Source organism: Bos indicus x Bos taurus, chromosome 17, assembly GCF_003369695.1.
Source record: "Bos indicus x Bos taurus breed Angus x Brahman F1 hybrid chromosome 17, Bos_hybrid_MaternalHap_v2.0, whole genome shotgun sequence".
In the NCBI taxonomy this organism is placed as follows: domain Eukaryota; kingdom Metazoa; phylum Chordata; class Mammalia; order Artiodactyla; family Bovidae; genus Bos; species Bos indicus x Bos taurus.
The window spans coordinates 21,796,756-21,816,745 of NC_040092.1; the positions used below are offsets into that span (position 1 = coordinate 21,796,756).

Here is a 19,990-nt window from a genome sequence, read left to right on the forward strand (position 1 = left end):
GTGTGTGTGTGTGTGTGTGTGTGTATATATATATATATATATATATATATATATATATATATTGGAATATTACTCAGTCATAAAAAGGAATGAAATTGTGCAGTTTGCAGAGACACGGATGGGCCTAGAGACAGTCACACAGAATGAAATAAGAAAGAGAAACACAAATGTTGTATATTAACACTTATATATGGAATCTAAAAAGATGGGACAGATGAATCTATTTGAAAAGCAGAAATAGAGACACAAACATTAGAGAACAAACGTATGGATTCCAAGGAGGGAAGGGAGCTGGAATCAGTTGGGAGATTGGGATTGACATAAATACAATGGATACTATGTGTAAAATAGATAACTAGTGAGAACCTGCTTTACAGCGCAGGGAACTGTACTCAGTGCTCCACGGCGACCTGAACGGGAAGGAAACCCAAGGAAGAGGGGATGAACGCACACACAGAGCTGAGTCACTCTGCTGTACGGCAGAAACAAAGCAACATTGTAAGGCAACTACACTGCAATTAAAAACATAAAAAAACACCTCTCCCCCCTCAGGTGAATGGTCTCACTAGAGAATGAGGTTGGCCAAGTTTCCATTTTCAAACACGGTTTTAATTTTTGCTACCCTGTCAAGGGAGAAACAGCTTGGATAGAATATTCTGACTAACGGGGGACAAACGTCAACAGAGAAAAGGCAAGGGTGTCAGGATGTGGTCTGGACTCAGCTCAGAGCTAAGATTCTCCTTAGGAGTTCAAGGGGCAGGGACCAAATCCCACATCCCTCCCCAGACTTGAGTTCCCAAGAACAAGGCCAGAGTCTCCCTGAGTCCCCGATCTCTCAACCGCAAGGCAGCCCCTGCTCACAGACCCCACTCACCCGATGCCTTTCACAGACTTAACGAAGAGGCTCAGCTGCAGCTTCACAGAGCAGTTCATGGGGATTCCGGTGACCTGCGGCAACAAGCACAGTGAGGGGCTAGCCCTTCCTGGACCCCCAGGAATCCCTTCTAATCCCCCTCTCCCTGGTCCCATTCAAGAAGGTGCATGTCCCAGGTGAAGTGCCCATCTGCTGGGGTCTCCTCTACCCACTCTAACCCCTGATGGGTAAAAACATATTCCCCAAATGGCTCTTATGTCCACAACGTTGAGGGAACCCCTCCAGAGAACCAGACTATCTCTGGATGGGAAAAAATAATCCTTTCCATCTTTCCACTCATACAAGGCATTCCTGAGTACAGAAGGATATTTCTCAGTCATTGCCCCTCCCTCCAGCCTCCAAATAAAATAGATTTGCACGTTGATAAAGTCACTATCTTCTCCAACCCCCCACCCCTCTCCATTCCCTCCTGCCAGCATCTGAAAGAGAAAGTCTGAATCAGGAAGCATGCCTGGTCCCTACTGTTTACTCCCTCAGTCGTGTCCGACTCTCTGTGACCCCGTGGACTATAGCCCACCAGCCTCCTCTGTCCATGGGATTTTCCAGGCAAGAATACTGGAGTGGGTTGCCATTTCCTTCTCCGGGGGAATCTTCCCCACCCAGGGATCAAACGCGCTTCTCCTGCATTGACAGGAGGATTCTTTACCACTGAGCCACCGGGTAAACTGGCTGGTCCCTAGTGCCTCTGAAATACATTTTCATGGAATCTCTATTTCAACAGAGCTCATGCCAAGGGCAGGCGATGATATTTCACAGAGAGTTTAGTGATACTTTTTCTTTATGTTTAATTTTATGTTAACCTTCTTAGAGAAAATTTTTTTCCTTTTGTTTCTTTTTTTTTTGCTCCACTGCACAGCTTGCAGAATCTTAGCTCCCCGACCATAGATCGAACCCCAGGCCACCACAGCAAAAGGGTGGAGTCCTAACCACTGGACTGCCAGTGAACTCTCCATTTGGAGAGAATTTTTTTTTTTGGCTTTGGGATCTTAGTTCCCTGACCAGGGATCAAACCTGTATCCCTGTATTAGAAGCACAGAATCTTAACCACTGGACTGTCAGGGAAGTCCTGGAGAAATTTTTAATTTCCAATTTGAAAGCTTCCTTTGTCCAGGATTTTTTTTTTTTAATGAGATCTTGTTTTTTAAGCAGTAAGTCAATAACGGGAGAAGTGACACACATCTAGAACCAAAAACCAGGAAGGTGGTACCAGAATGGTGTCAGGAAATGAGACTGGAGGGACTTTCCTGGTGGTCCAGGGGTTAAGAATCTGCCTTGCAATGCAGGCGACATGGGTTTGATCCCTGGTGGGGGAACTAAGATCCCACATGCCTCGGGGTGACTGAACCCTCTTGCCACAGCTACTGAGCCCGTGCCACAACTAGAGAATCTGTGTACCATGAAGGACCACGTGACGCACCCAAGACCCAATGCAGCCAAATAAATTTTTTTAAAGAAAGGAAATGAGAATGGAAAGGAATCTAGGTTTGAGGACAGACTGCTGCTTCTCAGCTGAGACTCTTTCTCATCTGAAAAGTGGAGACAGCTCTGCCCACCTCGTAGGGTTTCTGCAAGGGCAAAGTCAGGGATGCAAGACAGCCACACTCAGGGCCATAAACGCTGCGTCGTTATCACAGACACCAGTGGGAACAGGCATTATCTTCTAGCATAGCCCAGCATCCTGAGGTCTTCTGGGGCCCCAGGGCACAGAGGAACTGGCCAAAGGCCATGCTGCCATGGCCGGGGAGAGTTTGAACTTGAGAACCTGGCAGGATGTGAGTGAGATCCCCCATGTGTGAAAAAGCGTTCATCCGGTGGGCCTGAGGCTGCCCTCCTGGCATGGTGGCCCCTGTTTGGCCTCTGGGATCCTGGATTTCAGGGGGCTCCCATCTCTCCCTGACAGATAAGAGGGGCTCCCTGGGCCTAGAGGGTTTGTAAAACAGGTTAGTTTATGCTGACACCTGCTTTCCTTCCTGGAGTCTGGAGTCCGTGCCAGGCAGAGGGTGCCCGCAATAAACACCCTGGGCGCTGAGTCCTGACTGAGCGTCCCTGGCTGAGGACACCTCACACGGGGAGCGAAGTGTGCCCTGTGTGATGCCCCAGGAGAAGGCTCTGGGAGCCTGTGCCTGGTCCCCGCAGACTTCACCCGCCGTGCCTTCCCCCTTTACTGACTGTGCTTTCTGTCCTTCACCGTGACACATCACAGAAGTGAGTGTGACTACCTGCTGGGTCCTGGGAATTCTTCTAGCAAATCCTCCAATTTGAGGGTGATCCTGTAGACCCCGACACATCCTGCTCTCCAGACTCTACATGCTGAGGTCTCTGCTCGGGCCACTTCCTTCCCCAGGAAATATGTCTCCTTCCCTCCCTGGCTGTCCCTCCAGCTGCTGTCTGGCCACCTCTTCTTGAGCAAAGCCCTGCCTCTCCCCCTCATCCCAACCCCACAGAACAGATACTTGCCCCATGAGCCCACATCTGTCAGGGGTTTCCCTCCCCCAGTTTCCGGAGCAGAAAAGCAGGCCACAGAGAAGCCGCTGCCAGGAGGCATTCTGTTTTCAAAGCTAATGAGAACAGAAATCAGCAGATCCACCCCCATGCTCATCCTCCCCAAATCAACAACAAATCCGAGGCCACTTCCTCTCCCTGTCTGCCTCCGGCCTGAAACGAGAACTAGGAGAAGACTACTTCTGCATCTGCTGATTCACTGCTGCAAAATAACTCTTTGCATCTCTCCAGCCTCCCAGACTTAACTTGCTCTCTCAATGTGGGGGAGAAAAAGAAAGTCCATACGCTAAAATGAAAGTCACCAGTGAGAACAGAGAAAAGTCAGCAGAGAGAAAAAAAGGAATAGAGAGAGAGAAGCCGTGAAATGAATGAACTAAAAACGAACGTGGAAAACCATTTGTTAGATTTCTAATAAAAGCCTTTGTTTTTTCTTTCGGCCATACCGCATGGCACCTGGAATCTTAGTTCCCTGACCAGGGATCAAGCCTGTGTCGCTTGCATTGGGAGTGCAGAGCCTTAACCAAAGGACCACCAGGGAAGTCCCTAATAAAAGCCTTTTAAAAACTGGTTAAAAGTTTAAGACAATATGGAAAAGCCTTAACATGTCTAACAATAAAGACTGAATTTAATCTAGAACATGTAATAGAATCATATTAATTATGATCAACTTAATTCATTAATACCCACTTCATCAACTGAATATTAATACAGGACAGAAGGTAGTGGGCATTAAAAGACCTGTTTGTATAGTCGATACTTTAAATTAAGTAACTGTAAGTGTAGTATAAACTTTAAAAATTGTGAATCACTGTATTATACACTGGGGCTTCCCAGGAGACTCAATGGTAAAGAATCTGCCTGCCAATGCAGAAGACCCAGGTTGGATCCCCGGGTCAGGAAGATCCCCTGGAGAAGGAAACGGGAACCCACTCCAGTGTTCTTGCCTGGAAAATCGCATGGACAGAGGAGCCTGGCAGACTACAGTCCATGGGGCCGCACATTCAGACACGACTGAAGCAACTGAGCACAAGCACTTATTATACACTTGTCATATGAATAATACGGTCTATTAATTATACTTCAGTTTTTTTAAAAGGTTACATCCTCGAGGGTTCCAACTATATGACATTCTGGAAAAGGCAGAACTATAGAGATACAAAAGATCAGCTGCTGCCAAGGGTTTGATGGGAGTGAATGTAGAAGGTAGTCGGGGGATAAATGGATAGAACACACGGGATTCTGAAGGCAGTGAAACCATTCTTAGGAGACTGAATGGTGGATACAGGTCATCATGCATTTGTCAAAACCCATAAACCTGAACAACACAGAGTGAAGCATAGCGTAAGCTACTGACGTTAGTTAATAACAACATTCATTCATCCATTGTAACAAACTTGGTGCCAGGGGAAAACGAGGTCTAGGAACTCTGTATTTTCTGCTCAGTTTATCTGTAGGCCTAAAACTAATCTAAAAAACAAAACAAAAACAAAGTGGGGACTTCCCTGGAGGTTCAGTGGTTAAGACTCCGTACTTCCACTGCAGGGGGCAAGGGTTTGATCCCTGGTCAAGGGAACTAAGATCCGACGCGGTATGGTCAAACAAAAAACAAAACAACATCAAAAAACAAAGTATATTATTTTTTAAAAGACAGACATATGCAAATGATACTCAGGTTTAAAGAAAAAACATTTTGAAATAATAAAAAAAATTTTAATTAAAAAAGAAGACCTATGTTTGAATTCAGCCTTATCCCTTGCTTACTCTCAACCACTAGGATCTCAGTAAATCAAACCCATGTTTACTGAGATATAAGTACTTCTGTGCTAACCGCTAGAATTCAAGCAATTAACAGGACAGAACAGCTCTTTCCCTGATGGAGCCAAGAACCCCATTTACTAGCTGGAGCACTTAACCTCTTTGGGCTGCAGTTTACCCATCTGTAAAATGGGAATGGCAATGCCCACCTCCCCGACTATTATGAAAATTAAATGAGTTGGTGCATGTGGATGAATAGGATTATGTCTGGAGCATAATGAGCATTCTAGAAATATGAATGTGAAGTGTGTGCAGTCATGGCTGACTTCACTAACCCAGATTTATTTTATTTTATTAATTTGGCCAAGCCATATAATTTTCGGGATCTTCATTCCCCAAACAGGGATTGAAGACACACCCTCGGCAGCGAAGGCATGGAGTCCTAACCACTGGAATTCCCTAACCAGGGAATTCCCAGTCTGGATTTTTAGTGAAAAAAGAAGAGAGAGCTAGAAGGTGGAGTGCTAGGGGCTGTGGGTTGAGTCAGTGGCTAAGAAAATCTGAGTAGTACCAAGGAAAACAGCATGAAAAAGCATCAAGGAGAAGAGCTTCCAAAAAGGCCTATGGAGGGAGACCACGAATGTCCACTCCAGAAACAGAAACCCAAAGAATTTTTTTAACTAACGATAAAGCCACCAAGTCCAAAAGGGCAAATTTGCAGTGAATGGAGGCCCTAAGAGAAGAAGCAACAGGGTAAAGACATGCCCAAGGGAGGGTCACGTGTGCAGGTCTGATATGCTCCTGGTCCCTGTTTGTAGACAAAACATCACACAGGACAAATTCCCCCGAACCCAGTTTATCTGCAAGACGTGCCAGGTTCTTGTCGGTACCTAAAGATCTTTATGGTATGTTGGCACAGCCAGAGGGCTGCCTCTGGCTAATTTACAGGTTGATAACTCCTAATTAATTTACTGTATTATGATCTTTTTATAGAGACAATTCCCTTATAAAGAGATAATAAAGTCCTTGCACTATGGAGTCGGGGCAAACTTTGATGACTTGATAGCCTAGAAGCTATCAATGCCAAAGGAACCCAGGCTTCCCATCCCCACCCTGGAACAGCCTGGTACCTGGCAGGGAGAGGAGAAAGTTGAGTGTGCTCCAAACAGAAATTCCCCCCACCCCCACCCACAGGCTGACAGGAAGGGGCTCACCGGGTGGATGTCCAGGAACAAGGAATGTTCTTTTGGGTTAGGATGGAGGCCAGACACTGCCTCTGCCAGGACTGGGTCAGCGTTGTAGAAGTGAGGATGGGAGAGAAACAAGGGCGCATCTGGAAAGCAAAGGGGCAGAGAGGGGGTGTCAGACAAAGGCAGCACGTTTGCACATCCAGAGACCTGCTCACGTCATGCCCTGAGCTGGGTGAAGGGAGGCACAGGCGACGAAAACACAGCCACTGCCCGCAGTGCACCCACTCGTGATGATGACAAGATGCAAACAGCAGTAACTAGACAGAACTCATTCGGTGTGTGATTATTTACCAAGCACCCAAGAGGCACCAGGAACTGGAACCCACCCAGCAAGGGACAAGCTCGGTGCCATAGGAATGGTAAAGGAGGAGAAATCAAAGCAAGGAGAAGATGCTGGCTCAAAGATGCCGGCAGAGGAGTTCAGGGGATGGCATTCCAGGTGAAGGGACGGCAGAGGTGAATGCAAGGAGGTGAGGAAACGCACAGTGCGTATGGAGCAGACAGTGCCTGGAAGGAATGATGGAAACTGAGGATAGAAAGACTTGAACTTGGGTGAGAGGAAGGGCCTCTGGATTGCCAAGCCAAGCAGCCTGGACTGTCTTCGGCAGGCAACACAATGATCAGAGTTGTTCGGGTGTGCACACCTCAGGTCTCCCTAACGTCCACGGGAGGGGAGAAGACACACCTGCTTCGTTCCTTCTCTCCCAGCAGCTGGTCTGTGGGATGAAGGCCAGTGTGTGAGAACAGACCCTGACTCGGATCCCTCCGAGTGAGGAATTCACACCCAGATACCTGAAGCTGAACCTCTCCGTCAACCGACCGAGAGAGGCAAACACCAGGGCATCCTCATGTGCTCAGGACAACAGACAAGCCTGACGGACAGTGAGTCAAGGAGGAAAAGAATAAGCCTCCCCCAGAAACCGGCAAAGGTCAAGAATGGGCAAATCACAGAGACAGAGCACAGCCGGCAGTGACAGGGGCCGGGAAGAGCAAAGATGGGGAGTGCTAAGGGGCACTGGGGCTCCTCTGGGGTTGATGAGAACGCTCTGGAACTAGACCATGGCGGACGCTGCACGACATTTTGAATGTACTAAACGTCACCGAATCGTAAACTTTAAAATGGTTAACTGGATATTACAGGAACTTCACCATGATGCGAAAAAAAAGAAAGAACAAAACTCACAAGGTCTCGTCCCCTAAAACCAGCAGCCCATCAACTGCCAGCCAAGTGACCCACATTCCTGTTTGTGTGTGCTTGGCAACCTCAAATGTCTAGGTTCTTTCTGCTTTTCTTAGCAAAGCCAAGCACCGGTTTAAAATAAAAGCTGGGGTTTCACTGCTGTCTGACTTCATTTTTCCCAGAGTCCTTTCCCATCCATTGCCTTCAAGTTTCTCAACATTAATTTATTCTTCCCAGTATCTCTCTGTTGTGTTGCCATATCCGGATACCCCCTGCACTGTTACATAATGTGCTTCTTTGAAGCAGCTGCTATTGCTTTATTTCAACAGCTATAGTTTAAAGATGCTTGCTATCTGAGGCATAACTGGTAAACACTTGCTGGAATTAGAAAATAAATACAGGAATAAATACAATGTGAACAAATGAATGCTGTAGATTCTATCCAGAGACTGTTACCTGCATGAAAAGAAGAGTCTGGCACCCTCAGACTTGCTTTTTCTCTGTCAAAAAGGACACATGAGTGTTAGAAAGGCACTCAAGCCCTCTTAGCACCAACACTTTCTCCTGGAGATAGTCAGGAGGAGAAAAAGAATGGAAAACAGAAGCCGTATCTCACCCTATCTGCGCGCCTGCACACACTCAATTGTGTCTGACTCTGTGATCCCATGGACTGTAGCCCACCAGGCTCCTCTGTCCATGAGATTTTCCAGGCAAGAATACTGCAGCAGGTGGCCATTTCCTTCTCCAGGAGATCTTCCTGAGCCAAGGACCGAACCCTCCCCTCTTGCATCTCCTGTATTGGCAGGTGGGTTCTTTACCAGTTGAGCCACCCCAGAAGACCCCCTCGCACCATGTAAGTCAATTTTATTTAAAGCTGCCTCCTTGAACCTTTGGGGTCTTGGGCACCACCAAGGACAAGGTTTCACAATTTGAAAAACCTTGCTTCCCATTCTCCCATCTCTACCATGAGAGGAAATCAACGGAGCAAACACACGAGGAACGCCTCCCCCTCGGTAAGGGAAGCAGTCACTGAGCCAGGCCCTAGAAGATGATGAACCTCAAACAAGCTCCATCACGCCTGCAAGGCTCAGGGGAGACTGAGATGGGCTAGACCAATTTGCCATCACCTGCTCTTGCTTCAGCTTGCTTGGTTTTTTAATAGTATGTACACATGTACATGTTTTTTCTATTTTATTTCCAAACAGATTGAGAGAGACAACGCCCAGGTAATAAGTGGTAATTAATTTATAGCTTTATGACACATCTAACCAGACCTAATTGCCCAGGATCACCATGGATTACAATTAAGGGGCTCCAGTGAGCAAGTTTCAGGACCTTACACAGCACGGAGGTTGGAGGAGAGACAGTTTTCTGAGTCCAAGAACTCCTCAAGGCCCAGAAAGGGAAATGAGTGGGTATTTCTTATCTTCAGATAAAATACCACAGAAATACACACACAAGTGCACCCAAAAACATGTATGAGAACATTCCTAGCGCTACTAGAGTAATGGTCAATGAGCAGAATCTTATTGGATGCCCATGAACAGTACAAGAGGTAAGGAAATGGAAGTGCGGTCCCACTGAAATACTATACAGCAATGAAAAGAGCTCTCACAACAATGGGGACGGACTTCACCAATTCGAAAATGGGTGAAAGAAGCCAGAAGTAGAGAACAAGAAATACATGCTTTATGACTCCATTTACATAAAGACCAAAGGCAGGCAAAGCCGTGGTGCTGGAAGTGAGGCCAGCGGCTGAGAGGATCACTCCTGCTCTCTTTCTCCATCCCTCTGTGGACTTTCAAAGTGCATATATCAGTTGGGTATCTTTCTTGTATATATTATTTCAATGTAAAAGAAAAAATTGTATTTACATAATGCATACGTAATTCCCTTGCACTTCTGAAGTTCTTTTGGCACACGTGCTAAGATGAGGCAGTGTAATTCTCAAGCCTAGCCCTTGGCAGTGGACGGATATGTTGTTTCTGCCTGCCCGGTATGCACCATCTCCTAGAACCCAGGCTTCAATTAAGCCCCTCCCCTACTTTCAGCCTCTTGCCATGTGGGTGCTGGCTCCACTCACTGGAACCAGGGGCTGAGCACCTGCTACAGCCTGCCCAATCTGCATAGCCCACCCTTGGCCACTGATTGGCTCACAGCCAGTCATGTGATATAAGCCAGCCCAATCAGAGCAAACTCTGGGACTTTTGCTGGACTACAGAGGAGCCACAGGCCCCTTTTCTGCTGGGAGGAGGTGAGCCTGGACCCTGGAGCCAAAAGCCTCCCTGGCAATGAAACCAGTCCAGAGGAAAATCGAGCTGGCCCATGGCAAAAGGCAGCTTTGGACCACAGCTGAGCTCTGGAGCCATGCCTAATACAAAGATAAACCAAGAAGTGCCCTTTTCGGCCTAATCAGGCTGGTATAGCATCTGCCACTTGCTATGGCAACTGTGTAGCACACAGCCTACCAGGTCTCTGCACTGTCAGCTCACCTACAAGCAGAAATTCCCATAGACACCAGTGAAGAAAGAAGCAAACAGAGGAAAAGGGCAGGAGGGCCAGAAACGGCCATGCCAGAAATGGGCACTTCCAGGTCCCAGCTTCAAACATGAAGTACCTCATTCTGCCTGAACTTGGGGAAACCGTCCAACCTGCTGACAGTCCCTCCTCCAAACCCTCCTGCAAACAACCCCTCCCAAATCCCCATCTCCAGCTGACAACGTGGCTCTAATCAAACAGGCCCCAAAAGACAAGACCTAGAAAGATGAGGAATGGCTTCTTGTCCTACCAGCCCTATGAGCTCAGTCACACCCCAGCCTTGAGCCTCAATTTCCTAAGTAAGATACACTCACACATCCCTACGTTTACACACTGCGTGAGTCCCCACTACATACCGAGCACAATTCTAGAAGCTGAGGACACAGACCTGCCTACAGTGTTTACCGTCCAGTGGAGACACTTTCAGTGATTTCAGGGGGTGATGAGCACCAGGATGATAATAAAGGGTGAAAGACAGAGTATTTGGGAGGTGGGGTGGGGAGAGCAACTTTAGAGTGGCAAATCAGAGCAGGTCTGCTGGAGGAGGTGCCATTGGAATAGACCAGGAGGAGGTGAGGGAAAGACCCATAGAGATCTACAGCAGCCTGGGGAATAGCTGACACAAAAGCCCTGAGGCAGGACCAAACTAGATATATCTTAGAAAGAGGGCAAAGGCAGTGGAGCTAAAGAATAGTTAAGGGGAAAGTACGGGAAGAAATCACATTAGAGAGACCAGCAGAGGCCACATCCCGACAACAGTGGGCCCCCTGTAAGGACTTCGCTCTACACGCATGGGTTGGACATTTAAAGAAAACGGTTGGGTTGCCAGTCAGAGTCTCGGAAAGGCCCCCTGGGCGGCTGGCTGGAACCATGTCCAATAGAACTTCCTATGATAATGAAAATATTCTCTTTCTGTACTGTTCATCCCATAGGACAGTCATTCGACTCAGCACATGAAGGTGGGGACCATCTGAAATATGGCCAATGCAATAAGGCACTGCTTTTTTAATTTGATTTCAATCAAACCAATTTCAATTTATTGATTTCTTTTTTTTTTTTTTCTGGCCATGTCATGTCATATGCAGGATCTTAGTTCCCCGACCAGGAATCGAACCCACACCCCTTGGAGTGGAAGCCTTAACCACCGGGCCACCAGGGAAGTCACCGATTTCAATTTAAATAGCCACATAAGGGGAACACACTGGGAATTCTGAGAAATGGGTGGCACAGAGGGTAGCCACAATGCAAGAGGAAGGCCAACTGAAGGGCCCTGGACCATGAGGCAGCAGGAAGACAGGAAGGACTCAGGAATTAATTTGAAGGCCGGGCTTGCCAGTGACCTGGATGAGGGTCAGGATAGGGAGATTGCGCTGACATTCAAGTCTCCACAGTAAGCACATGAGGCGGGGTGCCTCGAGGACTGGCACACAACCAGAAAACACTGACGATGCTAGAGGACAATGCGGCAGCGCCAGCGGCCACACCCAAGCCCGTAACTGCACGCCACTGAACAAGTTTTTTTTAATTAATTATCTTTTGTGGTTTTTTGGCCATGCCATGCGACAGGCATGCTGGATCTTAGTTTCCTGATCAAGGATCGAACCTGAGCCCCCTGCAGCGGAAGTGCGGAGCCTTAACCACTGGACAGCCAGGGAAGTCCGACGCTGAACAAGATTTCACGGAACTCAGGCCGTTGCCAGCTTCCTTTCCTCCCCAGATGAGGGGAAAGGTCCTCCCTACGATGCCTCATTTTTAAGCTACCTATCATGGCCGGGGAGGCAGAATGATGCCCTTCCCAAAGATGTCTGCTTCCTAACCCCTAGGACCTGTGGATTACAAAGGTTACAAAGGGAATTAGGCTACAGGAGGGATGAGGGCTGCTAATCAGCTTAAAATAGGAGTGTGGCCTAGATTATCCAGGTAGGCCAGATAGAGTCTCCAGGGCCCTTAAAACTGGAAAAAGGAAGCACAAATGTATCAGAAAAAGAAATGTGACCACAGGAGTGGGATCAGAGAGCTCTGATGTTGCTGGTTTTGAAAATGGAGGAAGGGAACCCTGAGCGAGGAATTCTAGGGGTCTCTGGAAGCTGGAAGCAGTGACAGATTTTCTTTTCTGGGGCTCCAAGTCACTGCGGATGGTGACTGCAGCCTTGCAATTAAGAGATGCTTGCCCCTTGGAAGCAAAGCTATGACAAACCTAGACAAGGTATTAAAAAGCAGAGACATCACTTTGCCAACAAAGGTCCATCTAGTCAAAGCTATGGTTTTTCCAGTAGTCATGTACGGATGGACCATCCACACATGAGAGTTGGACCATAAAGGCGGCTGAGTGCTGAAGAATTGATGCTTTGGAAGTGTGGTGCTGGAGAAGACTTTTGAGAGTCCCTTCGAATGCAAGGAGATCAAATTAGTCAATAATGAAGGAAATCAGTCCTGAATATTCATTGGAAGGACTGATGCTGAAGCTCCAATACTTTGGCCACCTGATGTGAAGAGCTGACTCACTGGAAAATACCCTGATGCTGGGAAAGATTGAGGGCAGGAGGAGAAGTGGGTGGCAGAGGATAAGATGGTTAGATACCATCACCGACTCAATGGACATGAATTAGAGAAAACTCCGGGAGACAGCAAAGCACAGAGGAGACTGGAGTGCTGCAGTCCATGAGGTTGCAAAGAGTCCGACACAACTGAGTGACTTAACAACAAAAACTAGAAGCTGAAAAAGGCAAGGAAACAGAGACACCCCTTCTACCTCCAGAAAGGAATGCAGCCTGCTGACACCTGGCTTTTAGCATGGGGAGGCCTGTGTCGGACTTCTAAACCACAGGAGTCCTTAAGATCGTAAACCTGTGCTATTCCAGGCCACCAAGTTTGTGGGAATTTATTACGACAGCAACAGATACACACGGCACATTTTTTTTTTTGAGTTATCTTCCTGGCCCCTCACTATCTCTGGACTAATGGAATTATCAAAGGTACAGAGGCCAGGCATTAAAGAGACAGACAAGCCCCCCGGCACGGGCCCCACCTCCCGCCCTCCCACAGGGACGACACGTACTGAACCTGCAGGTGCTGACGTTTTGGATTCCGGACTCCCGGCAGGGGCAGAAGCCCTCGTTGGGCGGGTAGACGGACCCGTTGGCAAATAAGGTGCTGGGAGCCACGAAGCGAAAGGTGGGGATGCCTCCAAACACCCCCTGCTCCTTGTAGACGAGCTTCATGGACCTGCAGGGACAGATGATGTAGGATGACATCCCAGCAGGCGGTGACCGGAACTGGGTGGCCTGAGTAAACTCACTCCCCACAGGCATGGCCACCCCCGTCCCCCGCCTCGTCCCAGTTTGCTCCGTCTCTCCCTGGCAAATTACAACAACCTCCTTATGTGTCTCCCTGCCTCCACCACCTACACCAATCCATTCTCCACAAGCTTTAAAACAAGGACAAAATATATCACAACAACCCCGCATAAGACTGCAACTACTTCCAGTCTAGAATAAAATCCAACGTCATCACCATGGCCACAGGCTTCTATAGGATTCAGCCCCTGCTAACTGGAGAAGACTCTTGAGAGTCCTTTGGACTGCAAGGAGATCAAATCAGTCAATCCTAAAGGAAATCCACCCTGAATATTCACTGGAAGGACTGATGCTGAAGCTGAAGCTCCAATACTTCAGCCACCTGATGCAAACAGCTGACTCACTGGAAAAGACCCTGATGCTGGGAAAGATTGAAAGCAAAAGGAGAAGGGGGCCGCAGAGGATGAGATGGTTTCACAGCATCACTGATTCAATGGACATGAATGTGAACAAACTCTGGGAGATAGTGGAGGACAGAGGAACCTAGCGTGCCGCAGTCCGTGAGGTCGCAAAGAGTCGGACACAACTTTAGCAACTGAACAATAACCCGGCAACACCATGTACTGCACCCCAGGGGCCTCCTGGCCATTCTTCCCACATGCTCCCTCCTGCCCCAGGGCCTTTGTACCTGCTGCTCCCAGTGCCTGGAATGTTCCTCCCTCTTATTCCCACATCAGACTTCAGTTCTTCACTCAGGTCCCGTTTCGGCTGTCACCTCCGCAGGGAGCAGCACCATCACCCACCCCCATTCACCCTCTTTCCGTTCACCTGGCCTTATTGCTCAAAGGCACTTCTAAACTTGAACATGGCCTGTGGATCAGAACCAGCCCACCTGTCCTATCCACGGGGTCCACTCAGCATACATGGCCTTGGAGCCCTTGAAATGGGGCCAGTCCAAGTTGGGATGTGGCTATGTCAAATACACTCCAGATTCCTATGGCTTGATACCTCCAAACAATTGGGTAAACAATTGAAAACAGCTCTTCAATATTTTTCTCTCTCTTTTTTTTTTTTGCCACACTGCACAGTTTGTGGAACTTCCCTGGCCAGGGACAGAACCCATGCCCCCTGCAGTGGAAGTGTGGAGTCTCAACCACTGGACGCCCAGGCAAGTCCGTCTTTAGTATTTTACATTTGTTTACCCACTGTGACATGATACCATTTTGGATCTCCTGGGTCCAATAAAACATCATTAAAATGACTTTACCTGATTTTTCCTTAATGCAGCCATTAGGAAATTTAAAATTGTGGATGGGACTTGTATTATATTTTTATTGGAGAGTATCACCCTAGACAATAGTATCAGGTCAATGCTAAATTTTCTCATTATGGTGGTTTGAGGTGGTTACGTAAGGAAATGCCCTTGTTTTTAGAAAACACCCACTGAAGTATTTAGGTGTCCAACATACTCTCAAAGGGTCCAGAAAAAATATACAGAGAGAACAGAGGGAGGGAAGGAGAGAGAGAGGGAGAGAGAGAAGTCAGGAGGATAAAGCTGATGGGGCAAAAGAAACAATCAGGAAAACTGGAGAAGGGAATGCAGAGAAACAGCTTCCCTCGTGGCTCCGCGGTAAAGAATCCGCCTGCCAAGCAGGAAATGCAGGAGACGAGGGTTCCGTCTCTGGGTCGGGAAGATCCCCTGGAGAAGGAAATGGCAACCCACTCCAGTACTCTTGCCTGGAGAATCCCATGGACAGAGGAGCCTGGCAGGCTACAGTCCACGGGGTGACAAAAGAATCAAACACGACTTAGCAACATTTTAAACAACAGCAAATGCAGAGAAAACTGCACTTTCTGGGAACACTTCTCTAAGTTGAAATTTCTAATTTCAGGAAGTGAACACACACAGAACAGAAACACCTCCACTCTCTGACCCTCCCCTGCAGGTCCATGGGCCTGAGTCCCCTGCCAGGACACAACCCCCAGGGACCAAGGACCCGGCCATCCTGTCTCTGCAGGGACCCCAGTGCCTCTCGCAGACAGGGCTGTGTCAAGATCTGCTAGGGTGGCAGGTGAGTCTCTTGAATTCACATCAGTGAAATCCCAAGCAAAGGATTTTTCCAGAGTGGCCTCAACAGAGGAGCCGAGGACAGGGAAACACCCAGAGAACGGCTCTAGGAGCCGCTGTCTCTTCTCATCCCTCTGCCGGGGCCACTGGAATTGTTTAGCCCCAAGCTGACCTCCGAGGCTGTACTCTGGAAAGTGGAGGGGCTGCAAGAGAGGCATCCGGGCCTCTCAGCACCCAACTGGAAACAGGGCAGCTGGCCCAGGGAGCCCATCGTTGCCTTATTCCACGGCCCCTTGCCATCTTGCCCATTTTCTGTCCATCACCACCACCAAGCCCCAACAACCGCCAGCAGCCTCCCTGGGCCTTGCAAAAGCACCACCAGTTGGAGTTCGGCTCTTCATGGAGCAGCCAAAGAGAATTCAAGCGGGCGCCAGGGGCCAGTGGACATGCAGAAGAGCCAGGCGCTTTCCAAGCACACGCCACAAGCCACTTGGTTCGGCTCTGAGCATCCACAAAGCAGAAGGAGGCCCTGTCACACATCAGGGCGATTACCGGCAGGCCTCAGGGCTGTAAAATTCCAGCGAGGATTCAGGGGTCATAAATGGTGCCCACATCTGCCCGGAAGTTCCATTAATCATGTTGCACTGATCGGAATGCCAATAGTTGACCTGTGGGGAAGCATTTAAACACAGCCTCTTAGTCAAGCAAGAACTCATAAAGACTTGGACACTGCCCACGTGACTTGGAGCTCCAACTTCACACACCATGTGAAGTCACCACCCAATTGAGAGAAGCCAGTCCTCCTGGATAGACGTCCTGGTGCAAGGAGATCAGGCTGTGTAGACAGACAGCCAGAGAGACTATCGATGGCAGCTCCCCATTCCCTGACCGTGCGTCCCTGAACGTACAACTTTGCTGGGGACTCAGTAACTTCATCTGTAAAGTGGACCTGTCACTCACACCTCCAAGGAGCACAGTGAGCGGGAGAGACAGACATCATCGCCTCTCAGACAGGAAGTGGGCAGACACGTCATCAAAACAGTCAAGTGAGAAGGTAGTTCCATAAGTAAAATATTTAAAATCATAATGGTCGCTACCAGGAGATTACAAAAACCGTAGTTGCTTCTGGAGAGTGACACTCGGACAGAAAAAAAAAAAACTTCTCACTTTTTACCCATCTGTCCCAGTAGAAGGTTTTTAAGCATATGTTCATATGTGCGTGTGTGTGTGTGTGTGTGTGTGTGTGTGTGTATGTACATCATATTGGGCCTCCCTGGTGGCTCAGTGGCAAGGAATCCACCTGCCAATGCAGGAGACACGGGTTTGATCCCTGGGTCGGGAAGATCCTCTGGAGAAGGAATTGACAACCCACTCAGGTATTCTTGCCTGGGAAATCCAATGGACAGAGGAGTCTGGTGGGTACAATCCATGGGGTTGCAAAAGAATTGACATGACTTAGAGACTACACAACAACCACATACGTATACACACACACATATTTTGGCCACACCATGCTGCATGTGGGATCTTAATTCCCCGACCAGAGACTGAACCCGGGCCCCCTGTAGTGGAAGCTCAGAGTCCTAACCACTGGACCACCTGAGAAGTCCCTGTACATTTTTATCTTGAGAAAGCAAGCCAAAGAGAATTCCCACAGTGTCCATTCAGAATGGTTATTACTGGTTGCGATGGTAATCCTGTCAGTCCGGGCCCTGATGGGGGATAATCTGTCCCCAGCCCTCAGCCCAGAGGATAATCTATTACAGCCCTCTCTGCAACCGTCACCGTCACCCTGATGAGCGTTTGGAAGGTGTGGGCACCACCACCACATAATCATTTTCATGAGAAATGCTGAAAGGCCACTCAGGTGAAAAAAGCAAGTTGCAAAACAATGCACACAGTATGATTTCATTCTGCTCCTAGAAGAAAAAAGAAAAATCGCACCTCAAATGGATAAAAATACACAGGAAGAATATACCCAATACTGATAACTGTGGGTTTCCTCTGTAGTTCGGGTGGGAATGGGGCTGGGCGTGTGAAGACATACAAAGTGCACTTTATATCTGTCTCTATTATTTTATTTTTTAATGTGAATGTCTTCCTGTGTTTCTAGTGCAATTTTTTTTTTTTTACTCAATCTTTTAGTACAAAGGATGGCTGTATCTTCAGTGTAATATTTTTGAAGCATTCTTGTAAGTGAAGCACCAAAGGAAAGAAACAATGGGGTCCCTAGCATACAGTAGGTGCTAAATAAATGATATGCCCCACCCACCCACTGGGAACCAAGAACTAGTTTTCCTTTTGTTTCGTTTTGGCCACGCCTTGCTGCAAGTGGACAGAACTTCCCCCAGGAGGGATCGAACCCACCTCTGCTGCAGTGGAAGGGCAGAATCTTAACCACCGGGCCGCCAGGAAAGTCCTAGCTGAGGCTTTGCTTGCTTGCTCAATCCTGTCTGACTCTTTGCAACCTCATGGACTGCAGCACACTAGGCTCCTTTGTCCATGGGATTTTTCAAACAAGAAAGAATACTGGAGTGGGATTGCATTTCCTCCTCCAGGGATCTCCTACTTGGCAGGCGCGTTGTTTACCACTAAGCCACCTAGAAAGTCCTGCTGCTGCTGCTAAGTCACTTCAGTCGTGTCCGACTCTGTGTGACCCCATAGTCGGCAGCCCACCAGGCTCCCTCGTCTCTGGGATTCTCCAGGCAAGAACACTGGAGTGGGTTGCCATTTCCTTCTCCAATGCATGAAAGTGAAAGTGAAGTCGCTCAGTTGTACCCGACTCTTAGCGACCCCATGGACTGCAGCCTACCAGGCTCCTCCATCCATGGGATTTTCCAGGCAAGAGTACTGGAGTGGGGTGCCATTGCCTTCTCTAGTTGAGCCTTAAACACAGATAAGGTCTGGGACTCAAGAGCATCTCCCCTACAGATGCAATCCCCTCCTCTGTTTTGTTTCTTTAACTGAAGCATAGCTGATTTATAATGTTGTGTTAGTTTCAGGCGTACAGCAAAGTGATTCCACTTTACATACACAGGTATCTATTCTTTTTCAGATTCTTTTCCCATTTAGGTTATTAAGGAATATTGAGCAGCACTCCCTGTGCTACACAGGAGATCCTCGTTGGTTGTCTGTTTTAAATATAGCAGTGTGTACACGTCAATCCCAAACTCCTGTTTTAAGAGGAAGAAGGTGCTCTGGGCGGTGGATCCCAGCCCTTGCCACCCCCACCTGGTCCCTGCACAGGATGGCTGTCACCTCTTGCCCTCACCTTGCTGACTCCATTCCACTTGTCCACGAGATGGATCCTGCTGAAGTTTTTGACCCCTGTGAACACGGTGAAGAGGCCAGAATCGGAGTTGTTGAGCTGCAGACAACAGCAGAGAATGACATCTTTAAGCCCCAGGATGGAGGTAAAGGACATGGGGAGTCAATACTCAGGCCCCCCACAGGCTGCTCCCCCTTCACCCAGAGAACAGGGGCCTCATTGTCTTGTTCACCGCTGCAAGTCCAGCACTGGGGGAGTCGAGAGGAGGAGGACTTGAGGGCTTTCTAGGAGGGACACTCCTCTGAACACCACATCCGTCCTAGAAACGTCCCATTTTCCCTTCCTAACTCCAGGAAAGTCTGGTTCTCCTCTCAGGTGAACGGTAGGGTCACCCCATCCCATTCACCAAATTACAAGAAAGCATGGCCACGTGACCTCTTCGATCAGTGAAAAAGGAGAGAAAGGATAATGTCACTTTCGGGTGGGAGCTTTAAGAGCTGATCATGCACATGTCACTGTGCTTTCTATCACTGCTATCGAGACCAGAGAAGCATGTATCCAGCAGAAGCCTCCCTCAGCCTGGGTCCCTGAGTGACCACAAAGAGCAGAGGAGCCCTGGTCACCCACACTAGACCTGGCATACAAGTAAGAAATTAACCTTTGCTATTCTAAGCCATGGAGATCTGGGGGCTGCTTAACCCGGCCTATCCTGAAACATACAGGCAAAGAGAACTTGATGTTTATCAAGTTCTTTCCAGACAGAAAGTCCAGGCTTTGGCACCCTGAGGGAATTTCTTAGAAAAAGATTTCTAATTCAAAGCAAAACTGTGCAAAGCACACACAAAAAAATCAGTGGCCGCTGGGTAAAATTTAGAAAGCACCCTTTTACTTCTGAGGATGCCGTATAATGTAAGGTACAGCACCCGTGAGGAACTCAGTAGGGGTTGTTTACCGGCCAAATAGCTACATTGATTACTGACTGGGTAAGCCAACAGGGCCTAAGTTCAAAGCCTACTCTAGCTTCCTGATATCAGTGTGCCCTGTCATTTGTCCATTCAGAGCTTTAAGAGCCCAAACTTCAGCCAGTATAAAGAGACAGTAACAGACACCACTACAAAGAGACACTGGGAGTGTTAAAAGACCTAATGTGTAAAAACTGTTCAGGATAGTGCCTAAGAAATAGTAACATCTCCAAATGC

The 19,990-nt window shown here is 48.2% G+C and overlaps 1 protein-coding gene across 3 annotated transcripts in view; it reads right to left on the reverse strand.

The window, feature by feature from the left end:
* Positions 1-19,990, reverse strand: part of SCARB1 (scavenger receptor class B member 1) — a 93,489-nt gene that overhangs the window by 14,829 nt on the left and 58,670 nt on the right. For 2 of the 3 annotated variants that reach the window (XM_027567034.1, XM_027567033.1), the window contains exons 5-9: positions 18,795-18,890; positions 16,076-16,191; positions 13,218-13,384; positions 6,406-6,524; positions 875-948 (exon numbers count right to left, since the gene is read on the reverse strand). In XM_027567034.1, coding sequence (XP_027422835.1) covers positions 875-948; positions 6,406-6,524; positions 13,218-13,384; positions 16,076-16,191; positions 18,795-18,890 — 572 coding nt within the window. Of the gene's footprint in view, positions 1-874; positions 949-6,405; positions 6,525-8,077; positions 8,122-13,217; positions 13,385-16,075; positions 16,192-18,794; positions 18,891-19,990 lie in introns of all 3 variants that reach the window. The other variant, XM_027567035.1, reaches the window with a different exon arrangement.